The sequence below is a fragment of the Thunnus maccoyii genome, chromosome 11 (assembly GCF_910596095.1).
Source record: "Thunnus maccoyii chromosome 11, fThuMac1.1, whole genome shotgun sequence".
Classification (NCBI taxonomy): domain Eukaryota; kingdom Metazoa; phylum Chordata; class Actinopteri; order Scombriformes; family Scombridae; genus Thunnus; species Thunnus maccoyii.
Window position 1 is genome coordinate 7248203 of NC_056543.1, and position 19338 is coordinate 7267540.

At 38.4% G+C, this 19338-nt stretch overlaps 1 protein-coding gene and 1 long non-coding RNA gene across 3 annotated transcripts in view; one reads left to right on the top strand and one right to left on the bottom strand.

Moving 5' to 3' along the window:
* Positions 1–423: 423 nt before the first annotated feature.
* Positions 424–6165, top strand: LOC121907151. Its single transcript, XR_006098803.1, has 5 exons — positions 424–734; positions 1302–1408; positions 1667–1712; positions 2381–2519; positions 3752–6165. It is a non-coding gene; the product is annotated as an uncharacterized LOC121907151 (long non-coding RNA).
* Positions 6166–6249: 84 nt separating this feature from the next.
* Positions 6250–19338, bottom strand: part of slc4a3 (solute carrier family 4 member 3) — a 60431-nt gene continuing 47342 nt past the window's right edge. For both annotated transcript variants that reach the window (XM_042426547.1, XM_042426548.1), the window contains 8 exons: positions 18885–19079; positions 18435–18620; positions 17484–17573; positions 17203–17369; positions 16835–17088; positions 15860–16029; positions 14240–14413; positions 6250–11941 (listed from right to left, as the gene is read on the bottom strand). In XM_042426547.1, coding sequence (XP_042282481.1) covers positions 11864–11941; positions 14240–14413; positions 15860–16029; positions 16835–17088; positions 17203–17369; positions 17484–17573; positions 18435–18620; positions 18885–19079 — 1314 coding nt within the window. In that variant the 3' untranslated portion in view covers positions 6250–11863. The remainder of the gene's footprint in view (positions 11942–14239; positions 14414–15859; positions 16030–16834; positions 17089–17202; positions 17370–17483; positions 17574–18434; positions 18621–18884; positions 19080–19338) is intronic.

Consider the following 19338-nt stretch of genomic DNA (forward strand, 5'->3'; position numbering starts at 1 on the left):
GAAAAAGTGTTTGTGTGAGGCCTGGTCAGTGACCATCAGGAACATCCCCAGTCCGGGGGAGTTTCACTGCAGATAGGCTGATAGACGTCAGACGTGAAAGTGCTGAGCATGAAGTTTCTGTCTGTTTCCTCCAGCTGGTTTTCCCTCACAGTCCACAGACATAAAGGTCAGGTGAGCAGGAAACCATAACCTGCCTCTACGTGTGAATGTTTCTCTCTCTGTTTGATCGTCTGTTAGCAGTGCAATAACTGACCAACCATCTCTTTATAGTATTTTCCTGCTTTTTTCAAAGTGCATGCTGGGAAAGCAGAACACAGTCCGCCCACTGATCCCTCTGACCCCGAACAGGAATAGGATTCATCAGAAAATATAAAAACTGACTCAGATTTATTTGTGAGATACAATCATTCTGGCTTGTTGACATTGAGGCCGCTTGGTTCAAGTGTCTCTGGGGGACTGTGTGCGTGGAACTGGTTTGGGTAGCATGGGAACAGCCAGGCTCAGTCTGGGAAAGGAAGCAGGCTGTCCATTGCTGTTGCGCAATCCAATTAGCTCTGAGTTGCACAGATAAGAAACTGGACCAGATCACCACAGAGCCTATTTGTGACCAGTTGTGCATCTGTTAGTTGGCTGGCAAACAATTTGAAGCGTCAGCACAGGTTTTACTCAAAGCTTTTACCAGGGATCTACAGGGAAGGGAAAACACTACTTTAAATAACCACATACAAGCTGAGGTACAGTATGAGCTTATTGAGCATTTTATTTTTTATATTTCTACATGCTTCACATAACTGTTAAATTTGTGAAAATCAATAACTGCTGCTTTTGTTTCATTTATTAAGCAATTTAAATGTATCTGTTTTCATTGTTTTTAATCAGATGTTTAATATTTGGACTTCCGTGTGAACAAAACTTGCTAACGTCAGTACATTTATAGAATATTTCTTACATATAATCACAGAGATTACATGTGTACATTTTTTAAAAAGCCTCCTCTTGCTACATTCCCTGGTAACATCTGTTTTCAGCGTATGCCTCCCACGAGATAAATTGATTAATCTGTGGGAAATGTCCAGGAAGCAGATGGCTGTCATGTCTGTGTCATAACGGAGCTTATAGTTTCTTCTTTTCAAACTGTGTGCTAATTGTACCTGAATTTAAATAGTTAAAAATGCTACTTAGGAAATATTAACTTGTGTATCACCTCTGTAGGATGAAATTCTTAGTAAAGAGATCATGCCTCGCTGTTGTGGTTTGGTTATACGTTTAAATCCATGTACTGTCTTGCATTATCACTCAAGTGTGGAGGAGGAAGTGAAGAAAATTGGTTTGACCAGCTGGGCAAAGTGTGACTGTGCATCTGGACATGTCAGATACCACAAACTGAGACAACAAACATTTTAGAGAAGTAAGTTTAGTTCTTCAGAAGAAGCAGAGAACTTGTTTTGGTTATTTGCATGTAAAACCACTTGCATTTATCTTATCTTCATTAGTGCGGTGAATGCTGTAAAATATTTGCTTGTGTAAAAAAGTTAATCATTTAAGATGCAGTACCTGTGACACATTGATGATAAGTTATACAGTGTTTATAACAGTGTAACACAAAGTTTATCTTCACTTTCAAAGACCATTCGTTAATTTAGAATATGATTGTTTATGTCAATAGATGGTGTTGACTGCATACTTGCTGACACTTATCTTCATCCAGACAGGTAAGCCAGAATCTTCACCTACACAGCTTTCTAGCAGAAGTTCAGTGATTACACACCAATTAAAAGATGTACAAAGAGTCTGGGGTAGGAGTGTAGTTAACATACAAGTTTGGAGAGGTAGTTGATGGTATGTTAACCCATTATGTAAGTTAAACAAACAGTCTAACTGAGGTAAATATGATAGTCACACAGATTCTGAACATTTCAAGTCCAATTTCTCGCAATTTCCAAATCATAGTAAAAGAGAAACGATAATAGGCAAGCCTATACTTTCTTCCATTGAGAATGCTAGTGTGGACATTTTCAGACATGTGTTCAGATGTAGCCACATACTGCAGACGTAGTCTCATTCAGTCAGTAAGGGATCTTTACTCTACTAGACCACACCGCCTCTGCAGTCTGGCTCTAAAGAACTTTCTCCTTTCTCTTCCAAATTCCAAAGCTGCATAGCACATTATACTTTGTCTTTGTTGTAATAACCACAAAAATATTTAACACTGATATATCGTTAAATGGAGGTGATTTTGAGCTTTGTCATTTTTTTTAAGGATTCATTTGTTCATTGGTAAAATATTTGCTATGTGTGTCTGTGATTGAAGTGTTTGGCTTGAATTGTTTGTTAAATTTTGGAGTGTTACTCTCACTCACGCTAAGTGTTTATTTTCTAGGGCTGTCTGTGAAATTTATTGTCCCACCATGTGACAAAAACACATTTGATAGCGATGTTCACATCTGCCTGTCAGACTTCAACAACACCATGGAGACGAATAGCTATCACGACAGATGCCCGTGGCCGACTGTAAAACGGTGAATTTTAGTTTCTTTTTGTCGTCTTGTAGAAAATGTAGGTTTCTGTTCCTAATTAGATATGAAAGAGCACATTGTACAAGTGGTCGACATGAAGATACAACACCTGAATACTGAGTTGTATGTGATTAGCAGACACGTATCAATTTAAATGCATGTGCACAATGCCACCCATGAGTCTGTGTTATTACTTGCTATCTGAGCCTTGGCATGCATGTGTGGCCTGAAGCTGACCCTGAGCTCAACACTTTAGAGCCCGGTGAGTGAAAACACAAGAAGGCTGGATAAAGTGGCACATTACACACTTTATAGCCTTTTCAGCAAAGATATATGACCTTTAGTCATGGGAAAGTCAGATCCTTTCCCATTTCCTGGCTACATTTGGTCAAAGTTTCATCTAATTAGTCATCTTTTAATGAAAAAAGTGCTAGACTGTTGCTCCTGGGTTCATATTCCAGACAGCAGTTGTTTGTGGAGACTTTAGCTCATGGTACCTACTGTAGACTCCCTCTTTAATTATGTCTGTAATAATCCATATTTTAACATGGTTTGGGGTTGAGCTCCCACAGAGCTCAGATGGTGTGTTAGGGTGGAGTATCCATCATCACAAGGAGCCCATCTTGTTGATCAGGCTTCCAGCTGTCAGGCTCAATTGACTCTCTGTGGATGTTTTCCGCACTAAAAATCTTGTAGTGACAACTGCCTGTGAGATTTATGCTGGTTTAGTGAGGCTATGGTCGCTTCCCCAAATCAAAACAGTGAAATGTAAGCTGCCTCCTAAACATCAGTGGTGATTTCTCTATTTATAAAAAAGCTTGGAGTCACTTAAGTCAGATGTTTTTGGCAGATGTCACTTTGCATTATCTTAGAAGTACTGAGTTTACATGTTTCAGTTGCGTCTTCCAGTGTTGCCAAATGCACAGTTGCCTCGTGGGTCTTTAAAGGACCATTTCTGCATTTTTTGGGGGGTTTTTTTTGCCAATTGACTTCAAATCATAATACAGTGCTTTACTTACCATGCATGTTTTTTTTCTGTTTTTATTTATTTTTTCCTTCAAGACATTGTTTTCCATCCATTTTCTCAATGAATGCAGTTAAAGTGCAGATTTATGTTAAATGTTTGTTCTGCTTGAGTCAGGAATGGTGTACACATTTGGCTAATACTACTTTCTGCAGGTTTAGTAAACAGGATCGATTAACTTTGCCTTCTGCCTTGCTCTCTTCCTCTGTAGCGACTACAACGAACTGAAGCTTTGTGTGGATAACTCGGCAAACAAGACTTGGTGTAAGGGTCACAGATTTCTGGTAGATGAGGTCTTCTTGGGGATCCATGAGAAATACTTTTTGCTCTGTGGACAGGTCCACGACCCCCCACTCACCACTCTCATCTTTTTAATAGCACCTTGTATCATTATGACATTCTTCCTGCCTCTTCTGTGCCAAAAACTCACCGCCTGGGACATAGAGATGCCCGGCAAATTGGGGCTCTGACGTGCTGAGCTGACAAAGGAAAATTGCAGTATTTTTCAACGTATTTTATCTGTCACCATGTATACAACAAGAATATTTTTTCTGTTTTGTTGTTTTGTTCTGTTTTATGCACAAGTACAGGTCACCTGTGTTTTGGTGCTCAGAGCGCAATACACAATCACTGTGGTTGCGTAGATAAAAGAAAGAAAAATTGAAGAAAAAAACAAGTGTAACTTGGTTATCCAGTGGAGGGTTGGGAGGACAATTTTTCATTCTGATTGGCAAACATAATTATTTGAATCAGAGTACACAGACAAAGAGCTAAATCAAATTAGAGGAAAGAGGAAGAATGGCACCCAGCTGGATCAAACTGGTATCCCAACACATAATAAGCAACAGTGTTTATAACGCCTAAAGCAATCAAAGCCTTTCATAACATTTTTAAAAAATGATACCTATGTTTGAGTTGAATCATTGTATACATGAGTCGTAAAAAATGCTTTTACTAGAGATGAATAGGCAGTTAGTTTGTTTAGCTGGCCAAGACGTAGAATCCTATGCTGTTAGCAACAATAGCTAATCCAGAGGGCTGTTTTCTGTTTGGACTTTGGGTTGGACCTAAAGACGAGCGTTTGAAAGGACTTACGTAGAACTGAAGTTTACTCTGCTCACTCCAATATACTTTGTTTTGCTGGAGTCTGGTGTTTCCCAAAACGTCAATGAGGTGGCAAGTGCAAAGTTGCATGAGTCATATTGAAAACAATTATGAGAATAAGACCCAGGTTGAAAAGCACTGCAATTGTCCTTTAAATAACAGATACATTAATACACACATACAAACACAGACCAAAATACAGTATACCACTCCACTACAGTCTGTTAAAAGTACATATTTTAGTAGGTAAAATACACCTTTAAGATGATTACTAAACAGAGTGACCAACATGAGTTTTTGATATTATATCTGGAATATTATTATGTAAGAGTCCAATAGTAATATCCACTAATATCTAATATGTATGGATCTTATAATTTGCATACTGAAACATGACATTGTATGATATCAAAGGTGCAAGACATGATTGGCCGATATTAACTCCAAGGCATCATTCAAACTAATTATTGGTGTAGCCCAGTTTTTCTACTCAAATGTCAAATGTTCTATATCTCTCAGTGGCTGGATGTGTCTTTTTGTACATCAGCAAGCATTAAACATATCATGTACCAGCAATCACATTTTAGTAAAGGAAGTAAAGAAAACATTCTCAAAAACATTCTCACTGCGGGTAATAAATATGCTGTATATTTGCTCACTGTTTCCGAACTTCACAGAAAGCTTTAAGTGATAATCCACCCATCTCATGTTTTGACTATCAAAGACACACTATCTGAAGGCTTGAAATATGCATGTACACTTACAGTACTGCCTTACAGAAAACAGCAGCTGTGGACAGCTTGAGTTGATGTCAGAGAAAAATTTACTTTTAGATTAGATTGACTTTATCATCGACCTCAGTGGAAAAATTTTTCTTTGGCTTCTACCAAAGTACAGTGAAAGTGCTGACACTACACATAGCACAACACACAGTTAAAACATAAAATATATACAACATACAACAGTGCAAATGGGCAGGTAGCAGCAGATAGGTATAAATAATACCAGAGAGCAGATCTTATATAATAATAACAAGTGTTCCCTGATGCAGTCATTCTTCGTTGGATGCCTGTATGGCATAGGGAATAAAAGATGTCTTGTATATGTTCCAGCTGGCCCTTGGGGCCCTGAATTGACAGTCAGATGGGAGCAGCTCAAACTCTGAGTGTAGTAGGTGTGAGGTGTCTGTAGTTATACTGTATGTTCAGCCTTCCTGTGTACAGAACTAGCCAATATATCACAGAGTTGTTTTTGTGACTTGCCAATCACCTTCCCTTTAATGTTAACAATTTTGGAGAGCTTGTTTTTTTGCTTTATTGTCTAAATACTTTGCTGTGAATGTCTGAACTTTCTGGAACTCTTTGTTTTATCATGTAGTAGACCCCACCCACCTGGCACCTATAGTTAGGAAAATCAAACCTTCACAACTACACTGTCTCACACTGACTTCACTCCAAAAATGTATGTGACACCTGAATTATCTGTATTGTATTTTTAATGTTTCTAATCTGACAGAAAAAAAACGAGTCTGTTTGTATTTGAAACACATAATAAATATTTATTTCAGACAAAAAATAATGTTTTACAGTTGTTTGAAAACCTCTTTACAGCAATAGCAAGATGAACCTGCTATTCAAGTATCCACACAACCTATGTGTCAATCTGAAAAGTACTGCATTTCATCATTTATCATCAGATCAGTTTACATCAGAGGATAGTTGTGCAGACCCCATGAAGACCAGCTGTGTGTCATCAAAACAATGTAAAGTTTCATTAGGCAACGTTTTCCATTTCAACCTTGAATCCAGTGACTTTATATAATGTGAAAGTGATGCTAGTACTCAGTACACTGAGAATCAACAGGCGATCTGCAGTACTGTGCTGTACTGATTGTAGCCTACTCCACCTGCCCACCAAGGCAGAGAGCCAAAGTAAATGAGAGGGTGGTGAAGAGAGTCAAGCATCTAGCAATCCAAAGAAACCTAAGTGCAACATTTTTCTCTTGATGAAGCTCAAAAGCAGTTTGAGCTGCATCATTTATCTCAAAGCAGTGCTTTCAGATAAATACTGAAGCTTTATGGAACCCATGGCTTTAAACGAGTAGTATGTATGTAGAAATCAGGTGTTCCTGTAATGATCAGTCCTGTCACACCGCTGAAATAAAACCGTTTCGTTAAAGAGATCATGCCCTTGATTATAAACACTATCCAGACGGCATCATAATTCTATCACAAAAAAACATTTCAAAAGATAGTATTTTATTTACATCAAGGGAGATCACCAACAAGATGTGACGATGAAGACCAAAATAAGGAAACTAATCCTACTAAGGAGCTAATCCTTTGGTATGCAGTGCAATTAAAGAAAAATGAGTGGCAATACTATAATATCCAAAAGATACTATCCACTAGGATTCTGCTTTTTTCAAGAATATATGAATGAGCAACCTTTGTTATAATAGGTGAGTTTAGACGTATCTGATTTATAGTATATATAATCTTTGGAAATCATACACTATTCCATATGCTAGACTCCAAGATCGCCAGACGTCTTTACTCAAACCAATAATGTTGAATTAAAAGAGGTTCAAAAACAACAGAGCCGAGTCTTAGATTTGGGTGGGTGGTCTGCCCTGCAACCATGGTGGTATAAGGCGACGAAGTGTGGTGAACTAGGATCATTGACATGGCAGAACTTTTTGAGGGTCAAAAAAAAACAACAACTATTTTTCCCTTCATCTTGCGTGTTTCAACATCTAGCGTCCAGACAGGACAGAGTGGCAGCACCGCACCTTTTATTATCTTAAATAATACCCGACATTCGTTTTTTTTCCCCCCTTGTGTAAATACTGAAAGGATGTTTTGCTAAGTATGCGTTCGCTGGCTCTGTCTTGGCTTTGACCTACGCAGCTCCGCACATACACAGACACACCAGTTCTTGTCATAACAAGAGCACGTGGATGTGTTGAACAGTCTAACAGCCTTGTATTCTCAGACAACACAGGACCTTGTGCCTCTTTTACCACTATTGGTCAACCAGCACAAAAAATACACAGCTCCACTGGCTGCAGATGGCAGATGGCTACTGACAACTCATTTGGCTAAGAGATTATTGTCAAAAAAAAAAAAAAAAAACACCACCAAAGAAAAATACTGACTCCTGTCCTTAAAGTTAGGTGTTTTGTTCCCAGCTTGATCTACATTATGCCAAAATATTTTGGACCAGATGAGCAGTCTATGTGCAGGCATGACTTTTTCATCTAATGTTTGTTTCTTACAGTGTTGCCCTTCTAAGTGTTGTGTGTATAATTAACTATTTGCTTTAGCTGGTTAGGTATGGAAGTTAATTCATGACAAATCTATTCATCAATCACAAAACAAATTCAAGTTTTAATCAAGCTGATAATCAAGAGAAGAGAGCTTGCACGGACACATTTCTCTGCTTAAAAAGAGTTTTGAGAGTTTTCTTAATTTAACAGAATCTGAGGTCTTAAGAATTTCAAACCGCTTACCAACATTTTTTTTTTTTGTAACAGGCTTTAACAAGATGTGCCCACATCCAGCTATTAGGGTCATAATTTATGTCTTCTTACTGGATGATATTCCAGGTCATTTCAATAGATGATCTGCTTTCAGTTGAAGTTTACATGTAAGGAATATAAACTGCCAAAACACAGAGCATGTGACTTTGAAGACAGTGAGCAGAGGAAGCCTCCGTGCTCGCTTACATTTGACACACAACCCTTCTTGTGCACCTCACACATTTTCACACTTGAAGCTAAATATTTTTATATTGAAAAAAAAAAGACTACCTGTAATGTTAAAGGGGTGACTAGTAGTGACCCCTTTAGACAAAACAACAGATAATTATCACCCATCTCTGCAGTTTCCTTCATTTTTTGGACCATTTTAGCGTCCTTCAGTTGACAGTTTTGGTTTTATGGTCCATAACTTAAATTTTTTGTTGACTCTCACCTCGCTCATCTCTCTCTCACTCCAGCTGAAGCAGGCATATTTTTCGGCAAAAAAGCTCTGATGAACCAAGTTTACCTGCCCAGCACCAAATATGTGACATAAACATCAATATGTCAAATGTGAGAGTAATATTCAGCTTGTTGTGAAGTCTTGCACCCAAGTGGTCGAAAAAAGAGCAATGCTGCTTTAAATTTGTTTGTGTTTGCTCAGTAGCTTTGTTGTTAATGAACTTCCATAAATCATAATCAGTTCTGCTGTCTCTGCCAAGAAACATCATGCCCCTGAAAACAGACGGCCAAACATTTACATTCAATAATGTCATGAACACAGTGGTGCCAATAAGGAAGAACACTTATCAGTGTCTTTGCACACAGTTTGCCATTTCAATCTTAGCATAAACCCTGAAAACAAACACCTGGTCAAAAAGGTCCATTAACAGCGAAGCCCATTGAAACTGAAACTGCTATGTAGTGCTAATGTAAAGCACATTCAGTGACTCGTTAACTCGAGGAGCCGTGGAATTGAATACAGACTACAGCAGGTGAATGCTTCACATCAAAGTGTAGCTTTAAATTGAGGCCGAAAGAAAATAACAGAGGAAAAATGATTAATTTACAGTTAAAATTCCACGTCACTTCTCCGGAGTAAACACATTGTTCCCTTCACTTGACCTCATTTTCTCCATTGTACAACACAAAAGCCTGAACTGTAAGCCATATACTTTTACATTGCAAGTGTTGGATTGCCTTGACCGCTTTATGTACACAAAAGTCTCAACAAACTAGAGGCTGGGAAGCAATATTTACAGATCGAAGGTCAGTTTCCCCTGAGACAGAGTTCTTGCATGGCTTGTAATGTAGGACACGGTTATGTAAATGAGATACACTCATTCTTGTGGTTGACTTTTATGCACTTTGGAGTTTTTCAGTTAATTGCATGACTGCAGCTATAAAATTATCTGGTGAATACATGAAAACATTATGAGTCTTTACTCTTTAGTTATATCTGAAAGCTATTCACAGAAACCTCTTCAGCCACAAAGTGTCTCCGTACTGATTCCACCATGAATGTATTATTATAGCAGGAAAGCAAGAAAGGTGTAAGAATAGAAGGTAGAAGATTCTAGACACTATTTTCACTGAACATGTCATATTTATTGACTAAATGTTGAATTTGGCAATAGTGACAGTGTGCAGAAACCTCCCTCTGCTTCGAATTGGTTAATCCTTCGCATCTACCACCTTTCAGAGTATGGAGTTTGAAAATGTCTTCCACGCAAACGCCGTATCATCTTATTGTCCTTGAATGTGATCAGAGAGTTCAGTGGGTCTTTTGTGAAGAACAGTGGACTATTACATCCACGTGAACAAGTTCAAGCACATCTGCTGATATCTGATCTTTGCCCACCGGTTTTCAAAACATTATCATGTTTGAGAAAAGCATGTCACAGAACATCCCGGACACATCAGGTGAATGTTTCACTTTCTGGAATCCTCTTCCAAAATTAAGTATTTTGAGCGTTGGGAATGTTTATCTAGAGTGTAGTCTAACACACTGGCTGTGGTGAACTCACATTGATTTTCTTTACACTTACTGTAAATAGGAGCTTCATACAAATCTGTTATCTTGGAATAATTGAGTACCTTATGAAAATCTGTGTAATTTCTGTGTGCAGTAGCTCTAAAAACTGGTGTTTCTGTGTTGCAGAAGTAAGGTTCCTGAACGTGTCATGACTGAATGGTAATTAAAATTCTATAGTGGGCTTGCAATATAAGAGGTGAAAACTAAATCTCTCGGTATTTCAAAACAACTCCGAACACAGATGGTACATTATAATTCCAAGCTCTGCAGTCTTACTGTACAATGCATCATTCATACATTCTGCCAACACTCAACTACTCCCCAGCGTTTTCAGTTCTTGTGTTTGCTTAGTTTCTATGCTTTTCCAGTGAAGTGTGTTATTATATTATTCATGACATCTGTGAAAAGTGCAACACGTTATGGAAATCTTGCAGAGAAGATGAAATAATGAATGAATAAGTGTGAGTTATTCATTGTGTAGTTTGAGTGTATAAAGTTCCCAATATATATATATATTTTTTTCAATTTTAAACCAGCAGTTTAAGCTATTTCAAGTCTAAACATCACTGATAATCAAGCATGGCAATGAGTCCAAGGGTCACAAACAAATAGACAAAACAAAGTTGAAAAATAAGGTTGAGACCTTGTTAGTTATTTCTTTATACATCCAAGGTCACCATAATGGAGTAAGCGGACTGGTATGTTGGGTATTTACACCTAACAAAATATGGTAACACCTCTTGAAGGAGCTCATGCAGTCTCTAGATTTTGGCTTCAAGGAGACATTACATTTAGAGTGGAGGCTTTGTGCCAGGGAGCTGGGTTGGCAGTGACAAAACTTCCCAGTCAAGGTGCTCATTACTACAAGTCTGCATATAAAGGAAAAGGACTATTTAACTCCTTGTTTGCACATCATTGCAATCTATAGGTAATGGCAGTAGTATAAAGGAAAAAGGCAGCCAAACTACATAGGCAGTAAAATTAATTTTGGTTGGCTATCCTGCACCACCACTTGGATTTAGGGTCAATTCAGCCATACAGTATAAAATGTGGTTCACATACACAGGGTACAACATAATTATTTCTCTATAGTTTGGTTAAAGAGATGTAAGATCAGTGAAGGGTTAAAACAGAGTTATAATAATGAATTTGGATGAAAAGCTACTTCCTGAATTAACAGAAATGAAAGCAAATTGACCCCATTTCCTACATTCATCACCCAAATCAGCCTGAATCAACAAGCCTGCTGTAGTCTTAGAAGTCACCATCATCATTGCACTTATGCCCCAAACCTGCAGAATAATTAAAGGGATAGATAGGATAAAAAGTTGAATAAAGTGTTCGTGTGTGTTTTGCTAGATTTGCATCGTCCATATCACATATTATTTGCTGGCGTCTGACAGAATAACATCTTCAGGGAGGTTAACACAACACCACCACCACAAAGATCTAACATTAGGTGTGCTCTTTTAGAAAACTGGAATAAACAAAGGTAAGACGTGATTATCCAGCTATAGCTTTTGTATATTTTACAAACAGCATTACTGTAGCTCCTCTCGCTTTGTCACTACTACCCAGAGACACTGAGGTTTCCAAAGAAGTTTGCTCTGATTGGTCAGAGCTAGAGGATGGAGAAAGTCCTATTGGCTGGATCCAACTTGAATTTATACAAGCATGTGAATCTCATTGTACTCATCTCGTCCATCTTCATCAAAGTTGGGAGAATCTTCGTCGCAATCCAGCTGTGAACAGACAGAGCATCCTCAGTCATTCTCATTCAAGGTTTGCTCAAAGTTAGAAATTGGGCATCTTAGGGTGCTGTCATACCTAACCTGTTTGGTATGATTCAAACAAACTTAGATTCAGTTAGTTTATCCTGGTGTGAAAGCTATTAATTGGACCCATGTGTGAACGACTTCCAGGCAAACTCTGGTGTGATTCGTTCGTGGTGTGGAAGCAGACCGAACGTGATATGTCATTTTAGTACTGATGTAACAGAAGGTAGTTGATCCGTGATATGTACGGATCACCCCCCACTATTTGGCATGTATGTGAACCTCTGATTAACTGCAAAATACAATGTCTCATTGGAGACAAAGTAAACTAACCACTGTGGCTACAAGTCATGGACAGACAGCGTGGTACTAACGGGGATTTTGAAGAGCAACAACCAAACCAGCATCAAACAGGTCCGAAGTGATATTTTCAGGTATGTTTACGTGCTGTTTAGCTATCTAGCTGATAACTGATGTTAGCAGTGCACTTTACTCTGGTGAATGTTTGTTAGGTGGCTCCTTCAACAATCTAAGCTGCAGGACAAGATCTATGTTCATGTTTATAAGTTATCATCAAGTTTTGATGATGTAGACACAGGCTGTTGTTTCTTTCACTACCATGTTTAAAAGAGGAAGGTATCATGCCTCATATTGTACTTTAATTTAACAATTAAGTATTGAATATTTGATATATTTTAAGATTTTCTTTAAATATAAGACATCTTCAGTGTTGTTTTTATTTAAGAACATGGGCGGCAGCTCAATGCTTAAATGTTTTACAGAATAATGGAAAGTAAAGTTATATTTGTCTCCCTTTTTTTGGGAAAAAAAAAAAAGATCCGATCAGTGATTCAAAACCGCAATATGATCCGAACCATGAGTTTGGTGATCCTTTGCGGCCTTCGATTTTACAATGAATTCATAAGCTAAACTACGCCTGAATTCATTTGCTGGTTGTGTAATATAAAGAGAGTGATCTCTTGATTTGCATATTGCATATATTTATGCAACACATCAGGTTATAACAGCAACATGTATGCCCGTCATTACATGGTGCAGAGATTGTCTCTGATTCATCAGAAAGTGAAGAGTTTAACCAAAGGTGTGTTGAGCTTGTGGCCTATCAATGTATTTTAGCATTTCACCAATAAAAAGGGGGTGAATGAAATGTGACGACAACGTAGTAACTATTCACCCATAATATTACTGTATAAAAAACTCTTTTCTGTTCTGATTTTACCTGTTTGTCACTATTTATGGTAAAGGAGGTCCATGTGCAGTCTTGACTAATAATACTCATAATTACTTATTTCTTTGTGAGTTCTTTGTGACACCAGAGAAGCTATATTTATACATTAATTTTAATAAATTAATATGAATGTATAAATTAATAAAGTGCTAAATGACTTGTTGTCAGTCTCTGGGTTCATGTAGCGCTGATAACGTAGGATGACATTGCCAAAAATTGCTTCAGGTTTACTCCATTTGGTTCCCTTGTAAAAAGTAATTGTGAATATGAAGCTAACCAGAACTAAAAGGCAACAATAAATATTTTTCTTCTTAGTTCGAACCAAATTAACCAAATTACAGGTATGAAAGCACCCTTAGGTACCAAATATGTATGATTCCTATAAAATATCATGTTTGGTAGAGAAGAGCAAAGCAAAGAACAAAAATGTGAAAAGTACATATATGATTGATATGGTTGATATAAGGGTGAAGGTAGAGGGGAGAGGGATCTGACATCATGGAGATCCAACTACTTCATTTTGTTTGAGGCAATTCTACGATGCCAGTTGTTCATGAGACCTTAGGAACAAAGAACTGAAAAGAAAGAAAAGAAAAGCTGTTTATCCTAGCCCCTGAAGAGGTTGACATTTTACAAATGGAAGGTTTTAATCTGACAGTGATGATATGTATGGGTGTAAGGTATCTAACCAAGAAAACATGAGTTCAGGATGGGCTGTGAATCTTTTTCTGGCTAAAGCACAGAGCAAAAATAAATATTTCTATAACATTTGAAAATATTTGGATGAGAAAGCTGTCCACAATCATAGGGAGAAAATCATCAGGAATTTCACGGGAAAAGTTAATTTATAGCATTTCTTTAAGAGATGTTAGTTTTAGACAGAAATAAAAACATGAAACAACAACATCCATCCACTGTTAAATTTGTTGTAAAATAAGTATCCCTGGGCTATGTGGGATCAGATGATCGTGGCACAGATTCAAACACGCCGGGAAGGCCTCTGCTACCCAACCTACCGCCTGGAGCTCACGTTCCTCAAAAATCCGGGAGAGAATGAGGCGGCGCAGCGGCACCGTCATGATGAGGACGAAGGGGAACGCCAAGGAGGCCTCAGTAGACTTCACTACCCACAGAGCCACGATGCACCCCAACTGGAATATGGTGAACATGTTCATACGCCATGTCTTCACCTGAAGCAAAACACACACACGTGGTGGGTAATGGTTAGAAGAACCAAGCGTACACAGAGATACTCAAAACATGTAAAGACACATTATCCTGTTCACACTCGCCAGTTAACTGTTCCCATGCATGAAGAATATCTTACATGTTTTTGGCTCCATCTAGTGGACAATTCTGCATTTTATCATTTGTGTCCAACATGCAAGTGGAACTGAATTTTCTGTAAACTTTTTCTTTGATTTTTCATTTGATAAACTTAATATCTTACATGTAAACACTTTCAATCCAAAATATGAAACCACTTCTACTGACTTTTAAGACATAAGGTATTTGTAGGGGCTATAGTTGGTGTCAGTCCTCCTGATCAGTAGCTGTGCTGGATGTGGTTGGTGAATGTAGTGCTAAAGTACACTCTTTTTGTCCATCTTTGCAGTCCCCTCTTTGAGAGCAATTGTATCTTTTGTGTCTTTTCTACTTTTGTCACAGTACTGCTGTAACATTTTAGACACAAACATGTAGGTTGTTGTAGTCTGGTTGTGGTTTTCTATGGGTCTGTTGCCATTTTTTTTTCATATTTCCATTTTTAAAACAGTTTTATTTATTATTTTGGCCTCGCCACCCTTAAGACTTTCAGCTTTAAAATGTATTCTATTTGCAATATAGAAAACCTGCTTCTACAAATCTGTTTCCTTTGACCTTTGCTGATTCATGTTTCCACATTCTGACCCTGTACTGGTCTCATAATAAAGTTATTCTGTTATGCAACAAGTGTTGCTGGACGTTTTGACCTTTTCAGACTTTGTATCTGTTTTATGCACCTTGGAAGTGGGTGAGGTAGTGCCAGAAATTCCTACTCTGCTTTTACTCCACATTGCAGCAGCCCCCAAACTCAACCCAAAGGTCTTAGCAGTGACTTGTAAATATTACGTCACTGAGTGTGTTTATATGTAGTGTCCCTGTTGTTTGTTCTGGTCCTATCCTGGTTTTCATCGTAATCTGGATATGATGTTTATATGGAACATGGACATGCAATCTGATTATTCATATCTGTGTAGTGTTATGTATTGGGGGATCATCTCCAATAACAACTTGTATTTCATACAGCAAATGCCACATATTTTATCAGTGTAGTTATTGTTTAGACAGTCATCTGTTACTGAGATTAATGAAGAGATGTGAGGTGTCAGGATCTGGATGGCTTACCACCTCGACTTAATTTTTTTTCTGGGGGGGGGTCCCCGCCCTGTACATATGATTCTGTCATTATAAAGCTTTCTAATAATTTGCGTCAGTGCAGGCATGTCTTTAAATCCTCAATATCCCAGATCCTCATTAGTCATTTCTGTACTGAGTGAGGTTTTTCAGCAGTAAAGGATGGACCCAGTCTGGTTTCTCCATCACACCATTAATAACAGAAGATGAGAATATTTAAACATTCTTATTGTGTGTGTTACCTTGGTAACGTAGATGTGGTCAGGGTGGTGCTTAGCAGGCGTGACCATAAGCGTGATGCGCTCATATAGCTGGATGCCTGTCAAAGAGGTGACCCCCATATACAAGAAGATGCCAAATAGCACAGCCAGAGGGATGAGGCGCAGCACATCTGTCATCACTATGGACATACCTGATGGACCGAGATGACTTAAAGGTGAGATAGAGGTATTTCTTTTTAAATCGAATTACTCTTCCAGTTACATTGCATACATGCACAAGTATTTACAACTGTGGGGAGAATTATTCATTCAACCAAGGCACATTATGCCATTTATTTGAAACACATTCACTGCCTTGGTTGAAACATTTCTGGGCTAATCCATAAAGCTGTACTCCTAATTCAAACAGTATGTCAATCAAACAAAAGCTCAGCAATGATGACTAATTACGGTAGCATACCCACACTGGATTAAGCCGTACTTAAGACTACTTTGGGAACACTGATTCTGAGAGCTGATTCATGCGTCATGAATGTCTAGACATGCAGGACCTACAGTCTGCCATTCTGTACCTTTGAGCTCATGTTTCTTGTGCCTTTCAAGAAACTTACTTGCCTGGAAATTCCAGCACAGTAATGATAAAAATATAACCCTAATGACCCCAAAGCAAAACAAGAATAATTGTTCTGGAATTGGTCAGTAGGTCAGATTCTGTTTTTCCAGCTCAATTTAGATGCATGTTGAGTGTTGATGTGATTTACTTAACTTTGAGAAGCATGAACCATAAATCAAACTGCAGAAATCTGGTGGGATGTATGCATTTTGCATTTGAACAGCACACAAGAATGTAGCATAAAAATGAACTTGTCTGTGATTTAATGAGAAAACTCGTCATGTGTCACTTTTAGATAAAATAACATTTCTTGTGGGTTTCAAAAGAAGCATTCCTCCAAAAAGCCGCCTACACTCCAAACCGACCTTCCGCTTTCCTCTTACCAACAAGCACAGCCACAAGAAGCCCGGTCACCCTCTGCTCCTTCACCTCCTCGATCACAGGCTTTTCTCCAGGCGCTGTGGCTTTGCTCATGACAGTGAGGGCGTTGACATGAGTGACGGAGCGCACAGTCGCTGCAGTGAGCCACGGCAGGCCGAAAAGTGGACAGATGGCTCCCAGAATGACAATAAGCAGTAGATCCAAGTGGAAGCCTGAGCCTTTAACCAGGCGACGCTCCTTCTTGCTGACAATCAATCTGAGAGATTGAAAGAACAGAGAGGGAGGTGGAAATTCAGTGAAGCACGTTCCAGTTTATAAAATATATACCTTCCAGAGTATTACCGCTATAGATAATCTGTACTGTACGTACGAAGTGATCTGAGTTTCCATGAAAATGAGGATGAAGACAAGAAGGGCGGGTACAATAGATGCTCCCATCATCCAGGGGGGAAAGGGCTGTTTGTCACCAAAGGGACTGATGAACCAACCTCTCTTGTCAGGGGAGGTGACTGAAAACCCTGATGGCACATTGAGTTTCTAGAAGTAAATAAGACAAGACATGAGCAGGTTGAACGAGAAATGACTCTGATGTTGGAGCTGTAAACTGTACATAACTGTTGCTGTGACTGAAGTGATTGACAGTGTAGTTACCTGTGTGTATGTGTCAGTAATAGAGTAATCCACCAACACTGAAACTAAGATTGAGATGGGGATACCAAAGTCACCAATGATTCTTCTAGCCTGGGGGAGAAAAACATAAAGCCAGTAAAGTCTTCATTCAGCCAGAAATGAAACAATTTATGCTATCCAACACAGTATTCAGCAGAGTACTGTATGTCATCAGGGTCTATAGGGGCTACTGTTGGCAGAAAAAATGCTACTTTTGCTTCTAGTGTGTTTCTGCTTTATTTTGGTGTGCATAATGGTTTACAAGTAAAATTTATAGGTATAGAGAAGTAGATTTAGAGAGCCTGTAGAGAGCTGGTATAGAGAGATATGCAGTAGTAGATAGATAGATGATAGTGTACTTTATCACTCCCGATGGGAAACTGCAGTATGGGTTTGAAGCATGAAAACATTTCAGTATATCTGTTTTTAATATTGGACTATTCAGGAGGCTATACACACCATAAAACCTGACATTTACTGTGAATGTTACAAAGATGGATATTCTGTGAAGTGTTGGACCTTTGCTAAGCCAAATCTTGTGATCATCTATATTTAGACATCATCCACAGGTGGAAGGAAAATACACAAAACAAACCTAAAAAGGAAAATATAAGGTTTATTGGCAATACACATTTGTGTATCTGTGTTGATTTTAAGATTGAATTTAAAGGCACCTTGTGTTGTTTTTTAACCATAAGTAGAGCAATAGATCGATTTTTTTTCCGCAGCTCAACAGTTGGTGGCGGTAACACTCCCAGGGGCACAGCAAAGCTCCAGACAAGACAGCGAAGAAGAAGGATTATGCTGGATTATGTAAAAATTGATGTATCTGTATAAATGTATCTTTTTAAATAAAAGCTTCACTGGGTACCTTTAAATGCCAATGAGATAGCCTGACATTCACAGTGTGTGAATATGTTTTTGAAAGATTACCTTGCCACCTAAAAATCGACTGTTTCGGAACTTCCTGAGGAAGAAGGCAACAAAGAAAGTGCCCATCATGAGGACCAGAGACAGAAGAGCAGTGTTGGGCTGGTTGAAGACATCATGAAACATAGTAGATTGGGTAGGGACAATGTTGGCTGGGTACGTTGACATCAGTGGATGCTCCTTAAACACCTGGAAACAAGAAGAGCCTCAATTCATCCATCATTGACTGGCAGTAGGGACTTTTTGCAGTTAGGGAAACAAGGATTAAACCTAATTTTTGGAGATTATTAACTTCATTAAAAGCACTGGACATGCAACATTCATCAAAACTGAAAATACATTAATAATTGAGAAAATTTCATCTAATGGGGGAAGCATTTATATAAAAAAGTGTCTTTTACTGTCCATATTCTTGTAGAGCCCAGTGTGCTGTGTGATATCTGGAATAGTTACCTTGATGAGTTTAGAGAAAGTCTCATAGATGAAGATGAGGGAGATCAGGAAAGCAAAAATCTCCTGGGTAAAAGGCGAGATGTAGCGAACAAGGAAGCTGCCCTCTGCTGCCACAATCACCAGGACGATGAAGATGAGCCAGAAACCAATCCACACTCGACCAGTGAGGTACTCAAAATCATGGGCCTGACAAAACTGAATGAAAAGACACAGAGACATAATAATTATGTGTTCAGGGAAAACAAATTGTAATCATATAACACTTTCATTTGAGGTGGTAAATAAATTCTGGCAATATTTCGTTTTACAGAAAATAAATAAAAACCTTCTTTTCAATTTAACATTACGGATTTTTCCGAATGCTTAAACACTGACAGTGATTCTTGAAGCACTATCTCTGATTCCATGAACGCTTGTAGCCAAAGCATTTAACAAGTGTGACAAACTGAATGTA